A 22,650-nucleotide genomic window follows, 5' to 3' on the forward strand; every position below is an offset into this window, starting at 1 on the left:
TGTGGAAGTTCACAAGGTGAGTTAAAATTTTATTTGAAAATATAGGGGTGTCTGGATGACTCAGTTGGTTAAGTGTCTGACTCGATTTTGGCTCAGGTCATGATCTCATGGTTCCTGGGTTGGAGCTGTGCTTCAGGCTCTGTGCTGAAGGCGGGAGCCTGTTTGGGATTCTTTCTGTCCCTCTCTCTGCCCTTCTGCCACTCACAGTCTCTGTCTCTCTCAAAAATAAACTTAAAAAATCTTATTTGAAAATATAAAGGGCCTAAAGAACAAAGACAGGCTCATAGAAAAAGAATATGGTAGGAGACCTTGCTTTATCGGATTGTGAAGACTTGGAAAGCTCCCATAGCTAAAACATAGTGGTACCGGCACAGGGATAAACAAAGAGACCAGTGGAACAGAACGTCCTAAGTCAGAGCCATGAAGGTAAGGAGACTTGATTTATGACAGATGGTCCTACATAGCAGTGGGGGAAACCGACTAAATAATGCTGCTGGGATCATTATCTGTGCGGTATTCACAAAAACAAATGACTGGTGGACTGTGACTAACGAGGATACACAGGATCCTGGGACACGAGATACAAGAGTTAATCTTCTGGCGTGGACCTCGGGTCCCAGTGAATGCTTCACAACCGTCTCTCATCGCGAAGCACACATCCAGAGCGCTCTCCTCGTACCGCCCCTGCTCCTCCAGATCCAGTTCTAGCCTCCTAATCCCCGTTTTCTCAAACGTGCCGTGAACGCCTCCGGATTCCCAGCCCTGAAGTCCGCTCTTCCCAGTACGGATCCAGACTTTCCCAATATGGCCGCGCCCTCAGAGCGGCTTCCAAAGGGCGACGAGACAGAGCGGGAGCGGCCATTTCCGGCTCAGGCCTGGTCTGTGATTGGCTTAGCGTCCCGGTGAGGTTGGAAGACTGCAGGAGAGAGCGCTGAGGTCCTACTAAGCATGCGCGACGGCACTGACAGCCGCTGCCGAGGTGGAAGAACCGGACATGAGAAGTCTCGAAAAGTGGAGAAAGGATGGGCTGGATTTGCACCTTTCGTGTCTGGCCGGCCTACTCCGGTCGCCTACGGTGGCCATCTCGCTCTCCGTACAGCGCACGACGCAAGATGGCGGGCACGATCCGCAATGGCCGCTCCCACCAATACGCAGCGAAATCGTCGCGGCGGAGTTAGCCAGCGGTAATTCTAGCCGGGGCCGGAGTGAGGGTTTGTGGCTTGACCGCTCACTCCAAAGTGCTACTGAATCTGAGTAATGGCCCTGGACACGGGCCAGCACACCAGGTGAACGGAAGCGGAAGTGGCGTACTGAGGATTGGGTTCTCACGGCGTAAGGTCACAGATTCGCGGTCGAGGTCCTGTGAGGTTTCTGCAGGCTCCTTTCAGAGTCCCGCGTTGTGGGAATTCCTCGACCTGAGCTGCGGTTTGCGGTGGGTGCTCGTAGGAAGGTGCTTGTTTAAGGCGGTTTGGAGGCTGTCGGAGTCTTCGGCTGGCATCAGTGTTTAGGACGAGAGACCATTCCTGCTGACAGTGACAGGTGTGCTTTGGAACGCGCCCCCGGCCGTAGACAGAGGCTCTGGGGGAGCCACTGACCCAGGGGCCCATCGGGGTCCGGTCGGTGAGGAAAGGATTGGGGGTTAGTCGTCTGGGGTTCCTGTGGTCCGAGTTCGAGCATCCGAGGGGTTCGTGATCCCTGTGAAAATAGCTGTCTGGGGGGCTGTGAGGAGGTGCAAGAGCGAAGGGCAGGGTGTGCAGCAGCCTGGCGTCCGTGGGAGAGGTGGGTGGGGTTGGCACGCGAGGAGGCCTCAGGTAGACAGACATTTGGGTGTGATGAAGCATTGAAGTATTAACGTTTCCCAGCTTTTCATACTGAATTTTAAGCATAAAGAGAACTCGAAAGAATAGCAAAGTGATCACGAGTATACCTGCCATAAATAGATCCGTTGTTAAAAATTATGCCATAAACACTGCGCGTGTCACCCAGTGTATACGTGTTTGCATGCAAGTGAAATCATGTTAGTCCTAGCTTTTTATGTCCGTTCTGCTACTTGTGTGATTTGGGGTGAAGTACCAAGTTCTATCTATAATTCGCATTTTTCCCAGACAAATTGGTATCTACCTCACAGAGGTACTCCTGAGGGCCCTACCTTCATGACCTCATCAAACCTAATTATCTCCCAAAGGCCCTGTGTCCAAATACACAACTAAACCTGGGTTTGGGGGTGTGAATTTTTTTTTTTTAATTTTTTTAAGTAGGTTCCCCGCCCTAGGTAGGGCTTGAACTCACAACCCGGGACCCTGAGATCAAGCGTGGCATGCTCTACTGACTGAGTCAGCCAGGCGCCACCTAGAGGACATAAATATTAAGTCCATAACAGGTAGGTACTTGACAAAAGGAAGTTATCGTTATAGACTTATCATCAATAAAAGCAGATAAAAATCACCTTAAAGTGTCTGTACTATTTTGAAATGTATTTTTTTTTAATTTTTTTTAACGTTTATTTATTTTTGAGACAGAGAGAGACACAGCACGAATGGGGGAGGGGCAGAGAGAGAGGGAGACACAGAATCGGAAGCAGGCTCCAGGCTCTGAGCCATCAGCCCAGAGACCCACGCGGGGCTCGCACTCGTGGACCGGGAGATCGTGACCTGAGCTAAAGTCGGACGCTTAACCGACTGAGCCACCCAGGCGCCCCTGAAATGTATTTTTAAACCGAATTATATTTTGTAACTATTTTCCTTTTTTAATATATAAAAGTAGGCCGGCTTAAATGCATATTTCAAAGGCTTCTGGTTTAGTTTTACCAAACTCCCCAGTAATGTTCCATTATGTAATGCGTGCACACACCATGTGCCAGGCTTTTCTACATCTTTAGCGACAGTGGGTGTATCATCCTTTTATGAGTCTTTTCTACTGTGATAGCCCCATTTAGAAAAAGGTGATTAACTTCAGCTTTTCTTTATAGTTTTGTTTAATTAAAGGTCATATTTGATTATTTAAAAATGGAAAAGTCTCCATGCTTATTCATCTTCCTAGTCCCTCCTTTTAACTCCCAAACTTTGGAACTACTGTTCACAAATTAGTATGTAGTATTCCCTTGACTTTTATAATTTTATCACGTCTATGAATACCATAAGAGTACACTCTTTAATTTTTCTAGTTTGTAAGTGTTATAATAAGAATCTTATGGGGCGCCTGGGTGGCTCAGTCGGTTAAGCGTCCGACTTCGGCTCAGGTCACGATCTCACGGTCCGTGGGTTCGAGCCCCGCATCGGGCTCTGTGCTGACAGCTCAGAGCCTGGAGCCTGTTTCAGATTCTGTGTCTCCTTCTCTCTGTGACCCTCCCCCGTTCATGCTCTGTCTCTCTCTGTCTCAAAAATAAATAAACGTTTAAAAAAAAAAAAAAGAATCTTATAATGTGGTCTTCTGAGGCTTGCTTTTCTTGATTCATTACAAGACTGTTATTGCGGGTGCCTGGGTGGCGCAGTCAGTTGAGCATCTGACTCTCGATTTCAGCTCAGGTCATGATCCTAGGGTCATGGGATCAAGCCCTGTGTCAGGCTCAATGCTCAGCCTGGAGCCTGCTTAAGATGCTCTCTCCCTCTGCCCCTCTCCCCTGCTCACACTCTCTCTAAACTAAAAAAAAATTTTTTTTTAATTAATTTATTTATTAAAAACATTTTTTAAATGTTTTTATTTTTGAGACAGAGACAGAGCATGAGCAGGGGAGGGGCAGAGAGAGACACACAGGATCAGAAGCAGGCTCCAGGCTATCAGCACAGAGCCCGACTCGGGGCTCAAACTCACTGACTGTGAGATCATGACCTGAGCTGAAGTCGGACGCCTAACCGAGTGAGCCACCCAGGTGCTCCCAATTTTGTTTTTTTAATTAAAAAAGTCTGTGATTCATCCATCTTGCATGTAAGTTTGGCTCATTAAAATGAATTTCATTGCATGAATATAGTGTAGTTCACGCATCCATTCTCCTACTGTTGGACATTCGTATTGTTTCTGGGTTTCGGCTGTTAAAAGTAGTGAAGTTCCAAAGTCTTATATATCTCCTGGTCATTGTGAGAATTTATATAGTCTAGCCCAGAAGTATAATTTCTGACATAAAATAGATTAATTTTCATCTAGAAGGAAAAGCCAAATTTCTCTTGTACCACCTTACTCTCTCATCAGTATTGTAAAAGTGCCTGTTGTTCAGTAAGCTTTCCAACACTTAGTATTTTCATTCTTGTTTTTGACCATCTTTTGGGTGTCAAAGTCCTCTCGTTGTGGTCTCCATATGTACTATTCCCATAACTATGATGGTTGATTATATTTAAAAAAAAAATTTTTTTTTTAACGTTTATTTATTTTTGAGACAGAGACGGAGCATGAACGAGGGAGGGTCAGAGAGAGGGAGACACAGAATCTGAAACAGGCTCCAGGCTCTGAGCTGCCAGCACAGAGCCCGACGCGGGGCTCGAACTCACGGACCGTGAGATCATGACCTGAGCCGAAGTCAGCGCGCTCAACCAACTGAGCCACCCAGGCGCCCCATTTTTTTTTTAATTTTAATGTTTATTTATTTTGAGAGAGAGAAAGACACAGCATGAGTCGGGGAGGGGCAGAGAGACAGGAGAGAGAGAATCCTAGGCAGGCTCCACGCTGTCAGCACAGTGCCTGATGTGGGGCTCAAACTCACAAAACCGTGAGATCAGGATCTGAGCCGAGATCAAGAGTCGGATACTTAACCAACTGAGCCACCTGGGTGCCCCGGTTATCTTTTTATATGTTCATTGGCCAGTTTTATTTTATTTACTTTAATTTTCAAATTTCATTACAGTTGATACAACCACGTTACAGGTGTACAACATAGTGATTCAACATCTTTATATATTACGTTGGCCAATTTTAAAACTTACAAGTTTGTCTTTACTCATTTTAGAGAAGAGTCACGTACTTAGAAACTTAGTCTTTTGCTAGGTATTTTGTGATAAACCATTTGCCTGGGCTTTGTCCCCAGTTCCTGGGAGGTAGCCTCTAAATTGTTGGAATGTCCTAAATGACAGGCGTGTCCCTGTTATTATTCATGGTGGGTCTATGGGTAGTTTATGCCAATGAAGAGATTTGGCATGGGGCTGTTTATGCCAGAAAGACCAACCATGCCATTAGAGGGTGGGGGCTTTGAGCCTGGTGAGAGCAGCCTTAGCTCCCAGATGGTGGTGGTGCTGGGGGCTGAGTCAAATGGCCAGTGATTAAATCAGTCCTGCTTACTGATTAATGAAATTCTAATAAAAACTACAGGCACTGAAACTCAGATGCACCTCTGTGGTGGCAATACCCTACATATTGGCACTCGTGGATATGCTGGACGGATAAGTAATGTGTCCCGACTCCCAGAGCATAGGACAATGGAAACTTCTGGTTTGGGATCCTCCCGAACCTCACCCTCTTGTCCCTCTCTCCATTTGACTGCTTACGATTTGCATTCTTTTGCTATAATCTGTTACCTTGCACAGGTTCCCCCCAGGTACTTCATAGGTTTTGCTGGTATTGTAAATACTGGTTTTAACCCCTTTTAAACCTTAATTGTTGTTTGAATGTGAAATTCCAATTGATGTTTATATTGATCTCAAAACAGTTGCATAATGACAGTTTTGGTTTTTTTCCAGTCTTCTTTCAATTGATTTTGCCCATTTTATTGCTCAGGTTCTGATCTGTGGTACATTTTTGACTAAAGGTTCAGTGAGAGGTTATCCATGTCCCTGAGTTTAAAGAAATGTGCTATGGATTATTTTGTAGATACTCTTTCTTGTCTATTTCTAGTTTAGTAATATATATTTTTTTAATTGAGTGGCTTGGGGTTTTCTGACATCTCTTTTCTTCATCTTTTGAGAGAATTAAATGGTTCTTATTAAACTATCCTTGCATTACTGGAATAAAGTCAGCTGTGCATAGTACAGTTCTTCTGTATTCAGTTTTCCTAGTATATACCTCCTACATACCAGTGGATACAGTTATCTAGCATTTTATTTCGAGTTTTTTTTAAATTATTTTTTTCCTAAGCAATCTCTGCACCCAACATGGGGCTCAGACTCACAACCCTGAGATCAAGAGCTGCATCCTCAGGGCGCCTGGGTGGCTCAGTCGGTTAAACGTCTGACTCCGGCTCAGGTCATGATCTTGTGGTTGATGAGTTCAAGCCCTGCATCAAGCTCTGTGCTTTCAGCTTTGGATCCTCTGTCTCCCTCTCTCTCTGCCCCTCTCCCTCTCATGTGCGCTCACTCTTCTCTCTCTCTCTCTCAGATATAAATAAACATTAAAAAAAGAGAATACCATTAAAAAAAAAAGAGTTGCATGCTCTACCCACTGAGCCAGTCGGGAGTCCCTTATTTCAGGTTTTTATAGAGAAGCTAATAAATGCAATTGGCCTATAAATTTCTTTCTCCCATTGTCTTTGAAATCCAGTTCTGTTTTCTTCAGTTCTCCTACAGTCTAAGACACAGAGTTGTATTTTCTTTCAGAGTTCTCAGCAGTGTGATATTGAGAGTAATAAACTGTGTCCAAGTATTTCCAGGATGTCCTGGCATCTCCACATTACTCTGTGGTAAATTAATTTTGCATAGCCAGAATTAATTCTTTAACAGTCAGCACTGCTCGGAGTACATAAGAGATCCAACTGGGATTTTGTGTGAAGATAAAGTCTCAACAAGAGATAAGTATTTGAGATTTTAGTTGAGACTTCATTGCAGAATTGAAGGACACAAACTTTGTTTTCAGAGGCAGACAGCCTGTATTTGTTTTGCTTTTGTAGGCAAAAGTTAGCTTGATTGAGGTATAATTTACATACAATAACACTTATCAGTTCTTTTGTTTTTTTCTTTTTTTTGAGCGAGGGAGTGCCAGTGGAGGATGGGCAGAGAGAGAGAGAGAGAATCCCAAACAGGCTGTGAACTGTGAGCGCAGAGCCCATTGTGGGGCTCGAACTCACAAACCGTGAGACCATTACCTGAGCGAACTCAGATGCTCAACCAACTAAGCCACCCAGGTGCCCCTCGGTCTTTTCAATTATAGCCATTCTGGGGCACCTGGCAAGTCTTGATCTCAGGGTCGTCAGTTGGAGCTCTACGTTGGGCCTAGAGCTTAATTATATAAATAAATACATATATACACACATATGTAAACACATAAATAAATGACCATTCTAACAGGTTTGTAGCAATATTTTATTTTGGTTTTAATTTGCTTTTGTTGTGTAACCTAGAACAGTTTTTCATGTGCTTAATTGCTGTCTCTCTATGTTTGGGAGGAAGTGTCTGTTTAAATCTTTTGTTCCTTTTTTTTACTAGATTGTCTCTTTTGTGAAGTTGGAAAAGTTCTTCATATTTTTTTTTAATTTTTTTTCAACGTTTTTTATTTATTTTTGGGACAGAGAGAGACAGAGCATGAACGGGGGAGGGGCAGAGAGAGAGGGAGACACAGAATCGGAAACAGGCTCCAGGCTCCGAGCCATCAGCCCAGAGCCTGACGCGGGGCTCGAACTCACGGACCGCGAGATCGTGACCTGGCTGAAGTCGGACGCTTAACCGACTGCACCACCCAGGCGCCCCAGAAAAATTCTTCATATTTTTTACATAGAAGTCTTTCAATCAAGTATGCACTTCATTAATGTTTTACTCTAACCTCCTCTGGCTTGATCCTTCATTTTACAACGATCTTTTGCATATCAAAAATTTTTAGTAATGAGGAAGTCCAATTTATCAATTTTTTTTTTTGTTTATTGTGCGTTTTGTGCCCTGTAATAAATCTTTGCCTAATCCAAGATCACTTAAAGTTTTTCTGTGCTTGGGGCTCCTGGATGGCTCAGTCAGTTAAGCATTCAACTCTTGATTTCAGCTCAAGTCATGATCTCATGTGCACTAACAGCACAGAGGCTGCTTGGGATTCTCTCTTTCTCTCTCTCTCTCTGCCCCGCTTCCTCCCCCTTCTCTCTTCTCTCTCCTAAAATAAATAAATAAACTTAAAAAATTTTTTCTGTGCTTTCTTCTAGAAGTATCACAGTTTCAATTCTTACAACTGTAATCTATTTGAATTAATTTTGGTATGAGGTAAACATAAATGTCCTAGTGTTTCAGTCACATTTGTTAAACATTTTAATAGTTTTTCATCATGTTCATGCTTGTCTCTAATGTGTTGAATATATGGAGTATATATATAATAGCATTTGTTTTTAATTTTTTAATGTTTATTTTTGAGAGAGAGAGAGAGACAGACAGACAGACAGCACAAGCAGGGGAGGGACAGAGATAGAGGGAGACAAAGAATCCAAAGCAGGCTCCAGGCTACAAGCTGTCAGCACAGAGCCTGACATGGGGCTCGAACCCACAAACCACGAGATCATGACCTGAGCTCACCCTACTGAGCCACCCAGGGGTGCCTATGATAGCGTTTTTAGTGTACTGGGTGCCAGCTCTCTCCCTTTGGCCATTTTTGTCTCTTTCTCTTGCTTGATTTCCCCCCTAGCCATGGGTCATATTTCCTTGCTTCTCTGCATCTCTGGTCATTTTTGATTGGATATCATATATCGTCAGCTTCACACTGTTTGCAGGATTTTCTTTTATTCCTTTTACTACTTTTGAGGTTTGCTCTGGGATGTAACCAAGTTACTCTGAAAGAGTTTTGATTCTTTGGAGGCTTTCTTTTAAGCTTTCTTAGGTGGGGCCATAAGAGTCTTTTTGTTCTTATTTTGTCCCCATTATTGAGGTAATATTCTCCTGAGACCTCTGCACATTTTGTCCCCATTATTGAGGTAATATTCTCCTGAGACCTCTGCACATTTGAAAAACAGGCATACTAGAAGGTCTTTGCACCCAGGCTAGTGGGAACACTGGCTGTTCCTGATCTGGTGTGAGCTCCAGGAATTGTTGGACCTTCTCCTTTCCTCACAGTTCATTAGACCTTAGCCAGAGACTCAAAAGAACCCTCTGTGCATCTGCAGAGTGAGTTTTCCCTCTCTCTCTTCTCTGGTATACTGCCTGGCAAATGCTCGTCATCTTTGCTTCCTCAGACTTTGACTTTTTTATCATTAATTCAGCAAGCCTGCTAGACTCTTTGGGTTCCTTCTCCCCAACTGTGGCCTAGAAGGTCTCCAGGCAGTGAGTCTCAGCACACAAATGTTCCCCTTCTTCTCTGACTTCTGTGTCTGAAAATAGTTGTTTTAGATATTTCCCCCATTTTTTTTTAGTTGATTAGGCTGAAAGGGTAATTCATCATTCTGGTAATTTCCCTGGAATCAGATTCTATCATTTCTGAGGGTTTGCGTCTTAATCCTTGGTCCACCAGTTACCGTGTGGCTTTTAGTTAGGTGTTTGATCTTTCTTTTCTTTCAAATGGAGTAATTATAGTCTAGCCACTAGGATTGTAGGGTTAAGTGAGAAAAGAAGACGCTTAAAAACAGTTCCTTGCCTGCACAGGAACTTGCTTTTATTATTATTTCCATGCCAAACAAATCTTTCTTTGAATCCACAGATGCTGCCTTCCCAGAATGAGGCACCTCCTATAAAGGAAAAAAAGTAGATCTCGAGTCTAGAAATTCATCCTGAGGATACTCTTGACACTGGAGACACCTGAATGCTGAAAATGACCAAGTCCCAGGTGAGCTGTTTATTTCCCATATTTCTAGAGGTTTACAAAAATGCATACAATCTGATGCTTGCCAGAGTTGGTAAGGGAGTGAGGAGTTGGGCAAAATGGGTGAAGGGAAGTGGAAGATACAGGCTTTCAATTTTGGAATGAAGAAATCATGAGCATAAAAGCTACAGCATAGGGTAGCACCTGGGTGGCCCAGTCGGTTGAGCGGCCGGCTCTTGATTTCACTCAAGTCATGATCCCAGGATCTTGGAATTGAGTCCCATATCAGGCTTCACGCTGAGAGCCTAAAATTCCCTCTCTCCCTTTGCCCCTTCCCTACTCACACTCTCTTTCTCTCTAAAATAAAACAATTAAAAAAAATTTTTTTAATGTACAGCATAGGGAATGTAATCAATGATATTGTAATAGTATTGTATTTAGACAGCTACACATGCAGTGAACACGACATGACTATAGTTTGTTGAGTCTCTATTATACAACTGAAACTAATGTAACATTGTGACAACTAATTAACTAGTTAACAATTTAAAACACGTACGCAATCAAAGTGAACTATGTATATAGATACATTGTAGCTGGGAGAGATGTGCTTAGACCCAGAGACGGAATAAATGATCCAGAGGAGCCAATGAGGAAGGGAGTTCTAGCTAATCTGCATGTCACATGTTGCAAGGTACTAACAGTTGGAACACTGCCACATAAGCAGTGGGATCCAGAGCTGAGTTGCAGACATATCTGTGGTAATACTGGAAACCATCACAAAAGAATAAAAACATGTTATAAGATTTACTTTGAATAGGGGCACCTGGGTGGCTCAGTTAGTTAAAGTGTCTGACTTGCGCTCAGGTCATGATCTCACCACTTGTGAGTTTGAGCCCCGCATCAGGCTCTGTGCTGACAGCTCAGAGCTTGGAGCCTGCTTCCAATTCTGTGTCTTCCTCTCTCTCTGCCCCTCCCCTGCTTATGCTCTGTCTCTCTCTCTCTCTCAAAAATTAATAAACATTTTTTAAAAAAGGGATTTACTTTGTATATAAGGAGGAAGCACATGAACTTTTTGAGTAAATATTTCCCAGGCATTGTGAAGAAGTGTCCTCAAACATCGATGGGTCTTCCTCTCCTGTCCTTCTCCAGAGTATGGACCCAGTGAACGGTCATCTTCCTAAGGAAATGTAGGAGATATAAAAGGCATAGCTAGAAAACTTAAAAAAAAAATATCTTCTTATTTGCAAAGAGTAATGCTCACCTAAGGGTCATTGTGCAGATCATTGTGTTAACACATATGAAGTGTTTAGAGCAATACATAGTAAGTGCTTTCTGTTTGCTTTTGTATCATGAGTTAATATGTAGCACAGTCAATTTCTAAAAGGTAATTCTGAGCATAACATACTTTTGTATATGAAAAACACTGCAGGCGCACCTGGCTGGCTCGGTTGGAAGAGCATGTGACTCTTGATCTTGGGGTCATGAGTTCAAGGCCTGCATTTGGTGTAGAGACTACATACATAAACTAACTTAAAAAAAAAAAAAAAAAGAAAAAAGAAAAACACTATAGTGTCTACCAAGTGTCTATAGGAAATGTAAACACTTGCTCCAAGGTCTGTTGCTGCCTGTGCCCAGGGCATCTGTTCTCTTTGGCCTCTTTTGTCTCGCTGAACTTGTTGCAGTTTCTTGAAGCCAGTATGGTACTTAACACTTTTTTTTTTAACTTTATTTATTTTGAGAGAAAAAGAAAGAGCACAAGCAGGAGAGGGGGAGAGAGAGGATCCCAAGCAGGCTCAGCGCTGTCAGCACAAAGCCCAACTTGGGGCTTGAACCCACGAACCGTGAGATCATGACCTGAGCTGAAATCAAGAGTCAGCTGTTCCACTGACCGAGCCACCCAGGCTCCCCGGGATTTAACACTTTGAACTCGTCCTCCCTTTGGAAGACCCATGGCTCCCACCTCTTCTAGCTCTTACTGTGGGACACACCACTGAACATACCGGATGTAGCTCTAGCTTGACCACTTCTTCAGCACTGTTATTTCTCCACCTACTTGTGCCCATGTTTTAACTTGAGTATACTTCTGTCGTAACCCTTAAACCATAATGTCTTCCCATATGTCAACTCTGTCAAGGAGTGTACTTGCCACTTTGCACTATCAGAAGCTACATGAAGGCTGGATTATGCTTTATTTCCTTTTTTAGTGCATATGTATTCCTATTACAGTAGGTAACATTACTCATTTTTAAAAAGTTAACTTGAGAGAAAAGAGTATGCGCACGTGTGAATGGGGAGGGGCAGAGAGGGGCATGGGGCGGGACAGAGAGAGAGAGAATGAATGAATGAATGAATCAATCCATCCATCCCAACCAGGCTCCGCGCTGTCAGCACAGAGCCGACTCGGGGCTTGATCTCACAAACCGTGAGATCATGACCTGAGCTGAGCTCAAGAGTCGGACACTTAACCAGCTGAGCCACCCAGGCGCCCCAACATTAAACACTCCTAAGGTGGGTTGCAGATGGTTTTTAGGCAAAGTTTTAGCAACATTTTGCATGGGTGAATGAATGAGTGAAGTGAATGAAGAATGCAGAAAGGATAGCTTAAATGAAGTTATTAGCCCACAAAGCATAAATCAAAACTAGGCATAGAGAAATACTTGTTTATAAACGTCTATAGCAAAAATAATCAGAATAATATCTATCTCCTACATTTTTTTCCATTATATTAACTCCAGATCAAAAAGGGTTATGTTATTACAGGGCTTATTGTCATTCAGTGATGTGGCTGTGGATTTCACCTGGGAAGAATGGGAGCTGCTAGATACTGTTCAGAAGAACCTCTACCGGGATGTGATGTTGGAAAATTACAGCAACCTAATGTCAGTGGGTAAAGACAACTTTCCTAAATATCTCAGCATGAGCCCATTAATTGCCCCTTTTCCCCCCCATTGCTACAATTTATGGGTACTCTGATATCCTTAATGATTTTGGACTTGGAAAGGTGATAGAACCTATTTTCCTTATGACCAGTGATGGTACTTATTTTCATTTTTGGAATAAAGAGTTTCTGTTCTGCTGAGATTTACTGTCTGTTCCCTAAAACAGAACTTTCCTTCAATAGGCCCTAATACTGCTCAGTTCTCTGTGATGACCCCTTGACAGGTTATCACGCTCCCTGGCCAGAAGCAATGGTTCACGTGGAGAAAGGAGTGCAAGGACTGGTAGAGAGAGAATTCCCAAGTTCGTGTGGTCCAGGTGAGTATACCAGTGCAGTGGGAGTTAGCGGAAGCCAAGTGACAGTTGATCTTGGCGCTTTGGGACCCTTGTTATTTTGGGTTTTTTTTCTCATCGTCTTTGAACCTTTAGAGGTGACTTTGAGTGAACAGAGGTCACCAGTGTGAATGGTGCTTCCTTCTCTTACCGTGTATGACTCATTTGCTAGCCACCTCAGAGAAGACGTAGCTCCTTTTATCTGCCCTGGGTCAGATCTTGGCCTGTTTCATTCGGTCTTTCCTTTTTGGCTCAGTTGTTCTTTTGCAGCTTGTTAGACACAACCCACTTTCCCCATGTCTTACCCATATTCACTTAGCTCTCCTTCTTTTTTTTTTTTTTTTTTTAAAGGGGTTTGCTTTTTTTTTTTTTTTTTTTTTTAATGTTTGTTTTCGAGAAAGAGGGAAAGTGAGCAGGGAAGGGGAGACAGAGAATCCCAAGCAGGTTCGCACTGTCAGTGCAAAGCCCAACATGGGGCTTGAACCCTCACACCATAAGATAATGACCTGAGCTGAAGTTGCGGACACTCAACCAACTGAGCCACCTGGGCACCCCCACATAGCCCTTCTGTTACGCTTCTAGAGATTTCATAGATTCCCTCCAAAATTTGATGACACCCATGTCCTTCAGTTCATTACTTATTATCTATTTCTTTTATTGGATGCCTCTGACTTCTGTGCACCTGCTGTGTCACTTTCTCCATTCTCTTTAGATAGGGACTTGAGATTCCATCCCCCTCCATTTCATAATGATAGGATTTTTTTCTTTTCCCTGAAGTAATGTGGCAGGTTTAGGATTAGTATCAGGAAAATATTGAGAATGATGAATCTGTTAAGCAATAATGAAAATAATGCATTGGGAAAAATTTTTTCTCTGAGCAAAACTTTGTTCCGTTTGCAGAAAGACCCCTTCAGTGTTTCTCAAGAGGAATACGTTTGAAACAATATTCAGATTCAAAACTTCAGAATAAAAATTCTGCAGAAATGAATTCCAATGAATTAAGTGGCCATGGGAAATCATTTTTCCATACCCTACATGAAACCTGCCATACTTCAGCCCAGTACAGTGAACATAATTTCTGTGTGAAGACTTTCAGCACGGTGAAAAATCTCAAAAGACATCACAGAATTCACACAGAAGGAAAACCTTATGAATGCAGTGAATGTCCCAAATCCTTCAGGTATAAGTCAAAGCTCATAATCCACCAGAGAACTCACACAGGAGAGAAGCCGTACAGATGCCCTGAATGTCAGAAAGCTTTCAGTACAAAATGTCATCTGACTCTGCACCAGAGAACTCATACAGGAGAGAAACCGTATGGATGTTTTGAGTGTCCAAAGTCTTTCAGAACGAAGTATCATCTCATTTTACACCACAGGACTCACACGGGAGAGAAACCCTACGAATGCAAAGAGTGTGGCAAAGCCTACAGAGAGAAGACAAAGCTCAGGTTGCATTACCGCACACACACAGGAGAGAAACCTTTTGAGTGTAGTGACTGTGGGAAAGGTTTCATGCAGAAGTCAAACCTACTTATCCATCAAAGAACTCATACAGGAGACAGACCCTATGCATGTAAAGAATGTGAAAAGACCTTCTGCAGTAAGTCTCAGCTTGTTGTTCACCAGCGAACTCACACACGAGAAAAACCGTACGAATGCAAGGAATGTGGGAAAGCCTTCAGTAAAAACTCACATCTCCTGACACATCAGAGAACTCATATAGGAGAGAAGCCTTATGAATGCAATGAGTGTGGAAAAGCTTTCGTACACACATCACAGCTCATTGTACATCAGAGAAATCATACAGGAAGAAAACCTTATGAGTGCAAGGAATGTGGGAAAGCCTTCAATAAAAAGTCACACTTGATAACACATCAGAGAATCCATACGGGAGAGAAGCCTTATGAATGCAGTGAATGTGGAAAAGCATTTATAGACAACTCCCAGCTTATCGTTCATCGAAGAACTCACACAGGAGAGAAACCTTATGAGTGCAAGGAATGTGGGAAAGCCTTCAATAAAAAGTCATCCCTCATAACACATCAGAGAATTCATACAGGAGAGAAGCCTTATGAATGCGGTGAGTGTGGAAAAGCCTTCATAGACAAGTCACATCTCATTGTCCATCAGCGAACTCATACAGGAGAGAAACCCTATGAATGCGGTGACTGCGGAAAAGCCTTCATACGAAAGGCAATGCTCATTGTCCATCACAGAACGCATACAGGAGAGAAACCCTTTGTATGTCTCGAATGCCAGAAAGCCTTTAGCAGTATGGCAATGCTCAGTAGACATCAGTTGATTCACACGGGAGAGAAACCCCACGGATGCAATGAATGTGGAAAAGCTTTCCGCCAAAAAAGCCATCTTATTATCCATCAACGGTGCCATACTGGAGAGAAACCCTATGGGTGTGTTCCATGCGGTCAGATCTTCAACCAGAAGTCACAGCTCATTAGACACCAGAGACGCCACACAGGAGAGAAACCGTATCAGTGCACTCAATGTGGGAAAGCCTTTTTTGAGAAATCATACCTCAGTGTTCATCAGAGAAGTCACGTGGGACAGAAACCTTATCACTGTAATGAGTGTGGGAAAACATTCTCTGTCAAGTTCTTTCTCACTTCACATGAGGAAATTCACACAGGAAAGAAATCTCGGGAACACAGCGCTGGAAAGACTTTAGTGAAGGGCCAGATCTCACGGAATACAAAAGAATCCACACAAAGGACACCCTCTGAATGCAGGGAACGTTAGGATAATTTTGGTCTTTGTCAGTTCCAGAAAACTTATCCAGGAGGGACCTTTTAAATGCAGTGAATATAGGAAAACCATCTACCACCACTGTAGCCTAATTTCATTAGGGAAAGGCCTAGAAATGAGGTGAAAAGTCAACATCTTTTTTTGAGAGGAGAAATCCCATTATACGTTACACAGAAATAAAACCTGGCCGCAACAGATGTGTTTGAGGGGCCATCATATAATAGTTTTCACTGAGGGGGAAGAAAAAAACTCGTAAATGTTGGGAATCCTGGAACACCTTCCAAACAAATGAGCTTTCACACCAAAGAAGATAGCTGACTGAAGACTTGTGATAAGAGATGCTTCTGGCATGAAGTCCGAAACTTACTGTGCATCAGATAATACTTATTAAGGAGAGTTAGTGTAATGTAATGACGCTGGGCCAGTTGCTTACATATAAACTTTATAATAGAAATTCTGTTCCTGTCACATTACCATTTATTTATAAAAAATACAACATGAAGTAGTCAAGAAGAGCAAATAACTGCAGTATGCTAAAAGACAGTTTTGTTTCATGTTTGAATATATGGAATAGTCAAAGCAGTAAATTAAGAAAGGTCCAAGATGTATGTGATTTTATGTCCAGAGGATTTTTGTAGCACATGTATGTCCTGAGTTTCAGGTTTCATAAGATCATGAAAGAAAATCGTCTACCATAAAATTCTTGTTTGTAGGTGTAGAATCCATCAAGAAATGCCAGCATTGTAAATTTTTATATATCTTATAAATTGCAAGGGAAGTAATTAGGTTTAAAACTAAACAAGACTTAAAAAAAAAAACTTGGCTGGTATGTGTAAACGGATCTGGTAATACTTTTTAGCCATTTGGGATAATATTCTTTTTTAACACAAATTGTCTTCTGCCACTCTGATTTAATTGATTTAAATATATCAATACGTGTGGTGTAAAAGTTAAATAAGTCTATAGAATAAACAAGGTCCCTTTTCACCATTTCCCCAAATCCTCCCTTTTCTTTTCCATTATTATTTTTTTTAATGTTTATTTGAGAGAGAGAGAGTGTGTGTGCGCATGAGCAGGGGAGGGGCAGAGAGAGAGAGTGAGAGAGTAGGAGAAAGAGAATCCCAGTCAGGCTCCACACTGTCAGTGCAGAGTCCAATGCTGGGCTCAATCTCCCGAACCATGAGATCAGGAGCCAAAATTCAGAGTCGGAAGCTTAACTGACTGAGCCACCCAGGTGCCCCCCAAAATACTGAGATTTAAGAGTGATGAGTAATCACAACTCTTCTGTCCTCGAGTTTTGAAAAACTGGAAGCAGCTGGTATCTGCCCCACTCCCCTACTCATATACTCTCTAAAATAAAAAAATAAACTTTAATTTTAAGTAAATAAAACCTAAGGAAAAAAAAACCCCATGTTTAAAGTAATCATTAAGGGAACAGGAACAGAGTGCATATTTTCCAAACTAGTCAAGGGCAAAGGCAGAATGATTAAAAAACAAAAATTATCATGAACCCAAAAGAAGGCAGAGTATAAAGAAACGTGGAATAAAAAAAGATAAATTTACGCTGATAAAAATATTTATAAAAGGAAGTTTTGAACAACATAACAAAAATCAATATAATGGAGGTATTGTATACAATGTTCTCAAAATTCACAGAATTTTCAAGCACTTATTTTCCAAAGTTTACCGTGTTGGCCATGTTCTAGCCTATAATGCAAATCTCAACAAACCTGAAAGGACTAAATAATGTGCACTCTTGTTCTGTAAGCCGACATACTAAGTCCAGGACAAAAATTAGCTAGAAATCTGTAATTCTGGGAATCAAGAAATAAATTATAAATATTACATTGTTGCAGACCTTGAGTCTGGAGTTCTCTCATGTTCAGCAAGAGAGCAGACGCAGAAATGAACACGAGAGAGGCTAATGTCTGCGAGGAGACAAGAGCCCTGAGTAAGGTCCTTTTTCCATATTAGGATCAGAAGGACTACATATATGATGGTCATGCCGAAAGAGACAATAAAACAGTTATCATTATTCATGTGTGTGAGAGAAAAGGGGTTCCAAAGGTATGTGATGTTAGGGGTTAGGGTCAAGACAAATCAACATCTTGGTGCCAAGCAGGCAGCCCTTCACTGCTGGCACCGTATTTGTCTACCTTAACTTTTCTAGGGACTAAGATGAATGGGGCATGCCACCTCAGGCTTAACAAGGCATGTTTCTCGCTAGCAAACCTGGGACGCTTTAGCCCTGAAGCTGCGGCTCTCCGCCTCTACCAGTTCTCCGAGGCTTTCGTCCTGTGAAAGCGGCTTTCCGCCCTAAGCCTTGTGAACCCATTGGTGCAAGTTCAGAGAATTCTTAAACTTATCCCCCCACATCGCATGAGTCAAAGAAGAAATCGTTATTTTTCCAACTTTGCATTCTAACAATTTTTAAGTATAAAAAGGTTGAAAGTCTAAATAATGATGAGGCCTATGTACCTACAAAATAGGTTCAGCAACTTCACCATTTTGTTATGTACCTATTTTCCATTTAGTTACCTACCTGTTTATCTTTTCAGAATCCTCTGGTCATAAAGATACTATCACATCTATATTATCATACAACCCCTACATAATCAAAACATTACTAAACCTAAGAAATTAAACAGTGAAAGTTAAGCCACTGGGGATTCCCTAGGTAATAAGAGCCATAAATGTGTACACCAGGAGACTTGGCTGCCGCCTGACGACAGGTCACATTAACATGACTAGTCCCATTTGGGCCTGGGTCTCCACTTTGTCGTTGGGAAGATGACAAAATACTCTTCCTGCGTGTTGAAGAAGCATTTAAAGCCAAGCCTTTATGTGACATCTCCAACCCAGATAGGTTGGAGGCGTCCAGGTGAAGTCTACTGTTCTTTGATGGAGTAACTTGAACTCTTGTTTCCCAGGATGTGTCACAGACTGTGGAGTTTGGGGTAGGGCTGGTTGGTATGATCAGCGGAGCCTGGCAGACAATTCCAGAAATGCAGTAGTTTCGATCTGCACTTTTTCCGGCTTTGGCATTCGCAACAGTTCCCCGGCTCTGCTGCGGCCGGTCGCCTCGGCCACGTGCAGAGCTCCCCCGCCCCCCTCCACTGGGCCCCCTTTCTCAGGGTCAGGCACGCAGCCCGCCCTCACAGTTGGCTTTCCCCTCCTACTGGCCCCGGTGTCTCCTTTCCCTTTTCCTTTTCCACAACCTCTATACGAATACCCTAGAGTTACCTCTCTTCAACGCACGGGTCTACTGTGTCCCCCAGAGCCCGCTGCCCATCATCAGAAGTCTCGGATTCCGCTACCAACCCTCTTGCTGGAGGTGCCCACCCGGGAGGCGCTGCGCATCGGACGCGCTACTGAGCATGCGTAGCGGCTCCCGGAGGCGCGGCGGACAGGACGCGATACTGAGCATGCGTGGCGGCCCGGGCGGGCTGCAGAGGCGCGGGCCTGGAAGCGAGGGAGCGACACAGAGCGGGAGAAGTGAACGGAGGCCTCAGACCCGCATGTATTTCAAGACAACCGCTCCCACTGTGAAGCCGCTCAGTGCGGGCAGCAGCATTACTTGCCGTGTATCCACGGCCCTGAATTCCAGCGTTTGGGAGGATGCGGCCCTCTTATGTCCGCCTGCCCAAGAGTGAGCGGCAAAGGTGGTCGGCGCGGGGTGCGCCGGAAACGGAAGTGTCGTGTGCCGTTCTTTTAAACCTCGGGTGATGGGCTAAGTCTGTAGTGCTTGCTTAGAGGGGCGGCGCCTAACAGTGCTTGGGCAGGGTGGTGGTGCGGTCAGTAGTTGGTGAAGGCAGCCTGGGGGCATCTGGCGATGGGTTAGGGGATCTGTGATGAGTGAGGGGAGAGGAGACTTCGGCGTGAGAGCAGGTGTCACGGGAGTACGTCAGCGGGGCTTAGGGATAACTCCATGGGGTCTTTTTTTGTTTTTGTTTTTATTTACTTTGAGAGAGAAAGCGCAAGCAGGGGAGGGGCAGAGAGACAAGAAGATTGTGCACTGTCGGTGCAAAGCCCAACACGGGGCTGGAACTCATGAACCGTAAAATCATGACCTGAGCCTGAGTCTGCTGCTTAATGAACTGAGCCACCCGGGCGCCCCTCCCTGGGGACTTTTGGTGGTCTATGTTTGGTTGGCTGCGAGAGTTCGCGATAAGTTAAATGCCGTGGGTTTTTGAATGGGGTGACTTGGTTCAGGGTAAGATAGAAGAGTGGGCTTGAGTGATTGTGATGTGGGGAACAAAGGCAAAAGAAAAAATTAAATGTCTTTATAACTTACAGCCCATTGGCAAGTCCTTGAAATAGGCAGAGTGACTGTTTTCCAAGAGGTCAGCTGCCTGGATGTTGACACTTTGCTAAGGGCAAAAGGCAATCTTAGCATTATCCCAAACCCCCAGGATCCTGTGTGCCTACTTAAAACATATAGAAATTCCTTTGGAAGCTTCCTTTATTTCTACCTCCCAAGATGCATGCTAGCCATCATTCTCTAAGTATATGGCCCACTGATTCACAGCTGAAGGGTCTCATGACTGAGGGTTTACTAAACAGTCATTTATTACTGGTTAGTCATTTTCCTAACCACAGCTACCCCCTCAAGGTCCTGGAAACCTTGTTTCCAAAATTCTTGGAGGCTTGTGCTGTCCCTAATGCCTTTAGGACTCTAGTGCAGCTCTCTTCCTGCCCACGTGTCCTGTCCAGTGCTTTAATAAAGCAGTTCTTTTGCACCGACGTCTCAAGAATTCTTCCTTGGCCCTCAGCTCCAAATTTCAAGATTTCCACATCAATTGGACAGCCTTATTTATGTTTGTGATTGGGTAGCTTGTTGGGGTATGCACAGGTCTGAGAAGTGCAGTGAATTGGGAAGGTCTTGATGGACAGAGGGTTTCAGTAATTTGAGTCCACCACCTGGGAAGATGGGAGCAGGCTCTTTGGCGGTATGATTCTCACAGCTGACACACAGTTTGGTCCATCATATCCAATCTCCTACTCAAGGTCCGTTTTCGACTCTCCTTTGACCTCAAGTCCTACTCTCCTCTTATTCTATGAAAAATGAAAATACTTTGAAGTGATTAGATTAATCTGCAAACTATGTGTGTTATGAAAGTCAAAAAGCTTCTGCCTTTTTTACTTTTGAGTTTTGTAAATTTCACTTGAGTATTTCCTTTGTGGTTGATCATGACACAGGTAGTGAGAAACAAGCCAGTTCCCCATCCCCCCATATATGCTACCTAGAGATAACAATTGTTAAATTTTCATTATTTTTTAAGGCTTTTTATGCATTTTGAAAAGTTATTAATTGAACAGTTTCTTAAAACTAAGTTTATCATGTATGCATTCCCACATTCTTTTAAATTTATTTTTTAAGTTAAAAAATACTTTTAGTATTCCATTAAGTGAATGTACAATGGAATTTTGACTGGTGTCACATTAAAACCCAGGGACACTTGGGTGGCTTAGTTGGTTGAGCCAACTTGATTTCGGCTCACATCATGATCCCAGGGTTGTGGGATCGAGCCCCATGTTGGGCTTTCTGCTGAACGTGGAGGCTGCTTAGAATTCTCTCTCTCCCTCTCCTGCCTTCTCCCTGGTGCTCTCTCTCTAAAAAAAATAATAATAAAATTTAAAAAGAACTAAACATAAATTTGGGCAAAACAATCTATACTTTAAAAAAATGTTTTTTGTTTATTTTTCAGAGAAAGAGATAGAGTGCAAGTGGGGGAGGAGCAGAGAGAGAGAGGGAGACACAGAATCCAAAGCAGGCTCCAGGCTCTGAGCTGTCAGCACAGAGCCCGATGAGGGGCTTGAACCCATGAACTGTGAGATCGTAACCTGAGCCAAAGTTCGACACTTACCCGACTGAACCACCCAGGCACCCCTACTTTTAACTTAATACAAATTGGTCTCTCTCTCCAGCTCCTCAAGAAAATTTTCTGGTTTAATTATGTGCTGGATATTTTTGTTGTCTTTAATAATTTTTACTGTTGTTTTAGTCATCAATGTAACTTGAATTTTCTGAAATGTTTTTCATTATCTTGATGTTTTTTATTTAATTGTTGTGGTGAATTATGTTTATTGGCTTTAGGATTTTTTTTAAGTTTTTATTTATTTTGAGAGAGAGAGAGAGAGAGAGCACAGGTGTGTGAATGTGAGCAGGAGAGGGAGAGAGAGGGTGAGAGAGAGAATTCCAAGCAGGCTCAAGCAGGGGAGGGGCAGAGAGAGAGGGAGATACAGAATCCAAACCAGGCTCCAGGCTTTGAGCTGTCAGCACAGAGCCCAACACAGAGCTCGAACCCACAAACCATGGTGTCATGACCTGAGCCAAAGTCGGACGCTTAACTGACTGAGCCACCCAGGTGCCCCCTAACTTTAGAACTTTATTTTATTAAAAAAATTTTTTTAATTTTTATTTATTTTTGAGAGAGAGAGCACAAATGGGGAAGGGGCAGAGAGAGAGGGAGACCTAGAATCTGAAGCAGGCTTCAGGCTCTGAGCTATCAGCACAGAACCCGACGAGATCATCACCTGACCTGAAGTCAGATGCTTAACCAACTGAGCCACCCAAGTGCCCCAACTTTAAGATTTTAAATGAACTCTGTACTCCTGGGGTAAATACCCTGATGACATCCTAACTTTAGGATATTTTAACTTTTAGGGGCCCTAAGTTTAGGGTTGTTTTTTTTTTTTTTTAATGTTTAGTTTTGAGAGAGAGAGACAGAAACAGAGCATGCATGAGAGGAGAAGGGGCAGAGAGAAAGGGAGACACAGTATCCAAAGCAGGCTCCAGGCTCTGAGCTGTCAGCCCAGAACCTGACACAGGGCTGGAACCCATGAACCACGGGATCATGACCTGAGCCAAAGTCGGACACTTAACTGATTGAGCCACCCAGGCACCCGTAACTTTAGGTTTTGAATCAACTTTGTACTCCTAGGGTAAAACCCTTGATGACATCCTAAATCAGCTTCTGCTAGATTTGAT

General features: G+C 43.1%; 1 protein-coding gene across 5 annotated transcripts; it reads left to right on the top strand.

Moving 5' to 3' along the window:
- The first annotated feature begins 926 nt into the window (after positions 1-926).
- LOC125915498 (zinc finger protein 260-like) lies at positions 927-16,926 on the top strand. Of its 5 annotated transcripts, none has more exons than XM_049621384.1 (5): positions 927-1,539; positions 9,520-9,645; positions 12,385-12,511; positions 12,787-12,879; positions 13,795-16,926. In XM_049621384.1, the coding sequence occupies exons 2-5, from the start codon at positions 9,622-9,624 to the stop codon at positions 15,651-15,653; spliced, it is 2,103 nt and encodes a 700-aa protein (XP_049477341.1). In that variant the 5' UTR covers positions 927-1,539; positions 9,520-9,621; the 3' UTR covers positions 15,654-16,926. The 5 variants fall into 5 exon arrangements, with proteins under 5 accessions (XP_049477341.1, XP_049477345.1, XP_049477343.1 ...); XM_049621388.1 differs by having other exon boundaries at positions 12,385-12,503; XM_049621386.1 differs by having other exon boundaries at positions 927-1,432.
- Positions 16,927-22,650: the final 5,724 nt, after the last annotated feature.

The sequence above is a fragment of the Panthera uncia genome, assembly GCF_023721935.1.
Source record: "Panthera uncia isolate 11264 chromosome E2 unlocalized genomic scaffold, Puncia_PCG_1.0 HiC_scaffold_19, whole genome shotgun sequence".
NCBI lineage: Eukaryota > Metazoa > Chordata > Mammalia > Carnivora > Felidae > Panthera > Panthera uncia.

Coding starts and splice junctions, on each gene's coding strand:
- LOC125915498 (XM_049621384.1), top strand. CDS start 9,622: ATGCTGAAAATGACCAAGTCCCAG. Junction 9,646..12,384: donor TGAAAATGACCAAGTCCCAG/GTGAGCTGTTTA, acceptor ATGTTATTACAG/GGCTTATTGTCATTCAGTGA. Junction 12,512..12,786: donor CAGCAACCTAATGTCAGTGG/GTAAAGACAACT, acceptor ACCCCTTGACAG/GTTATCACGCTCCCTGGCCA.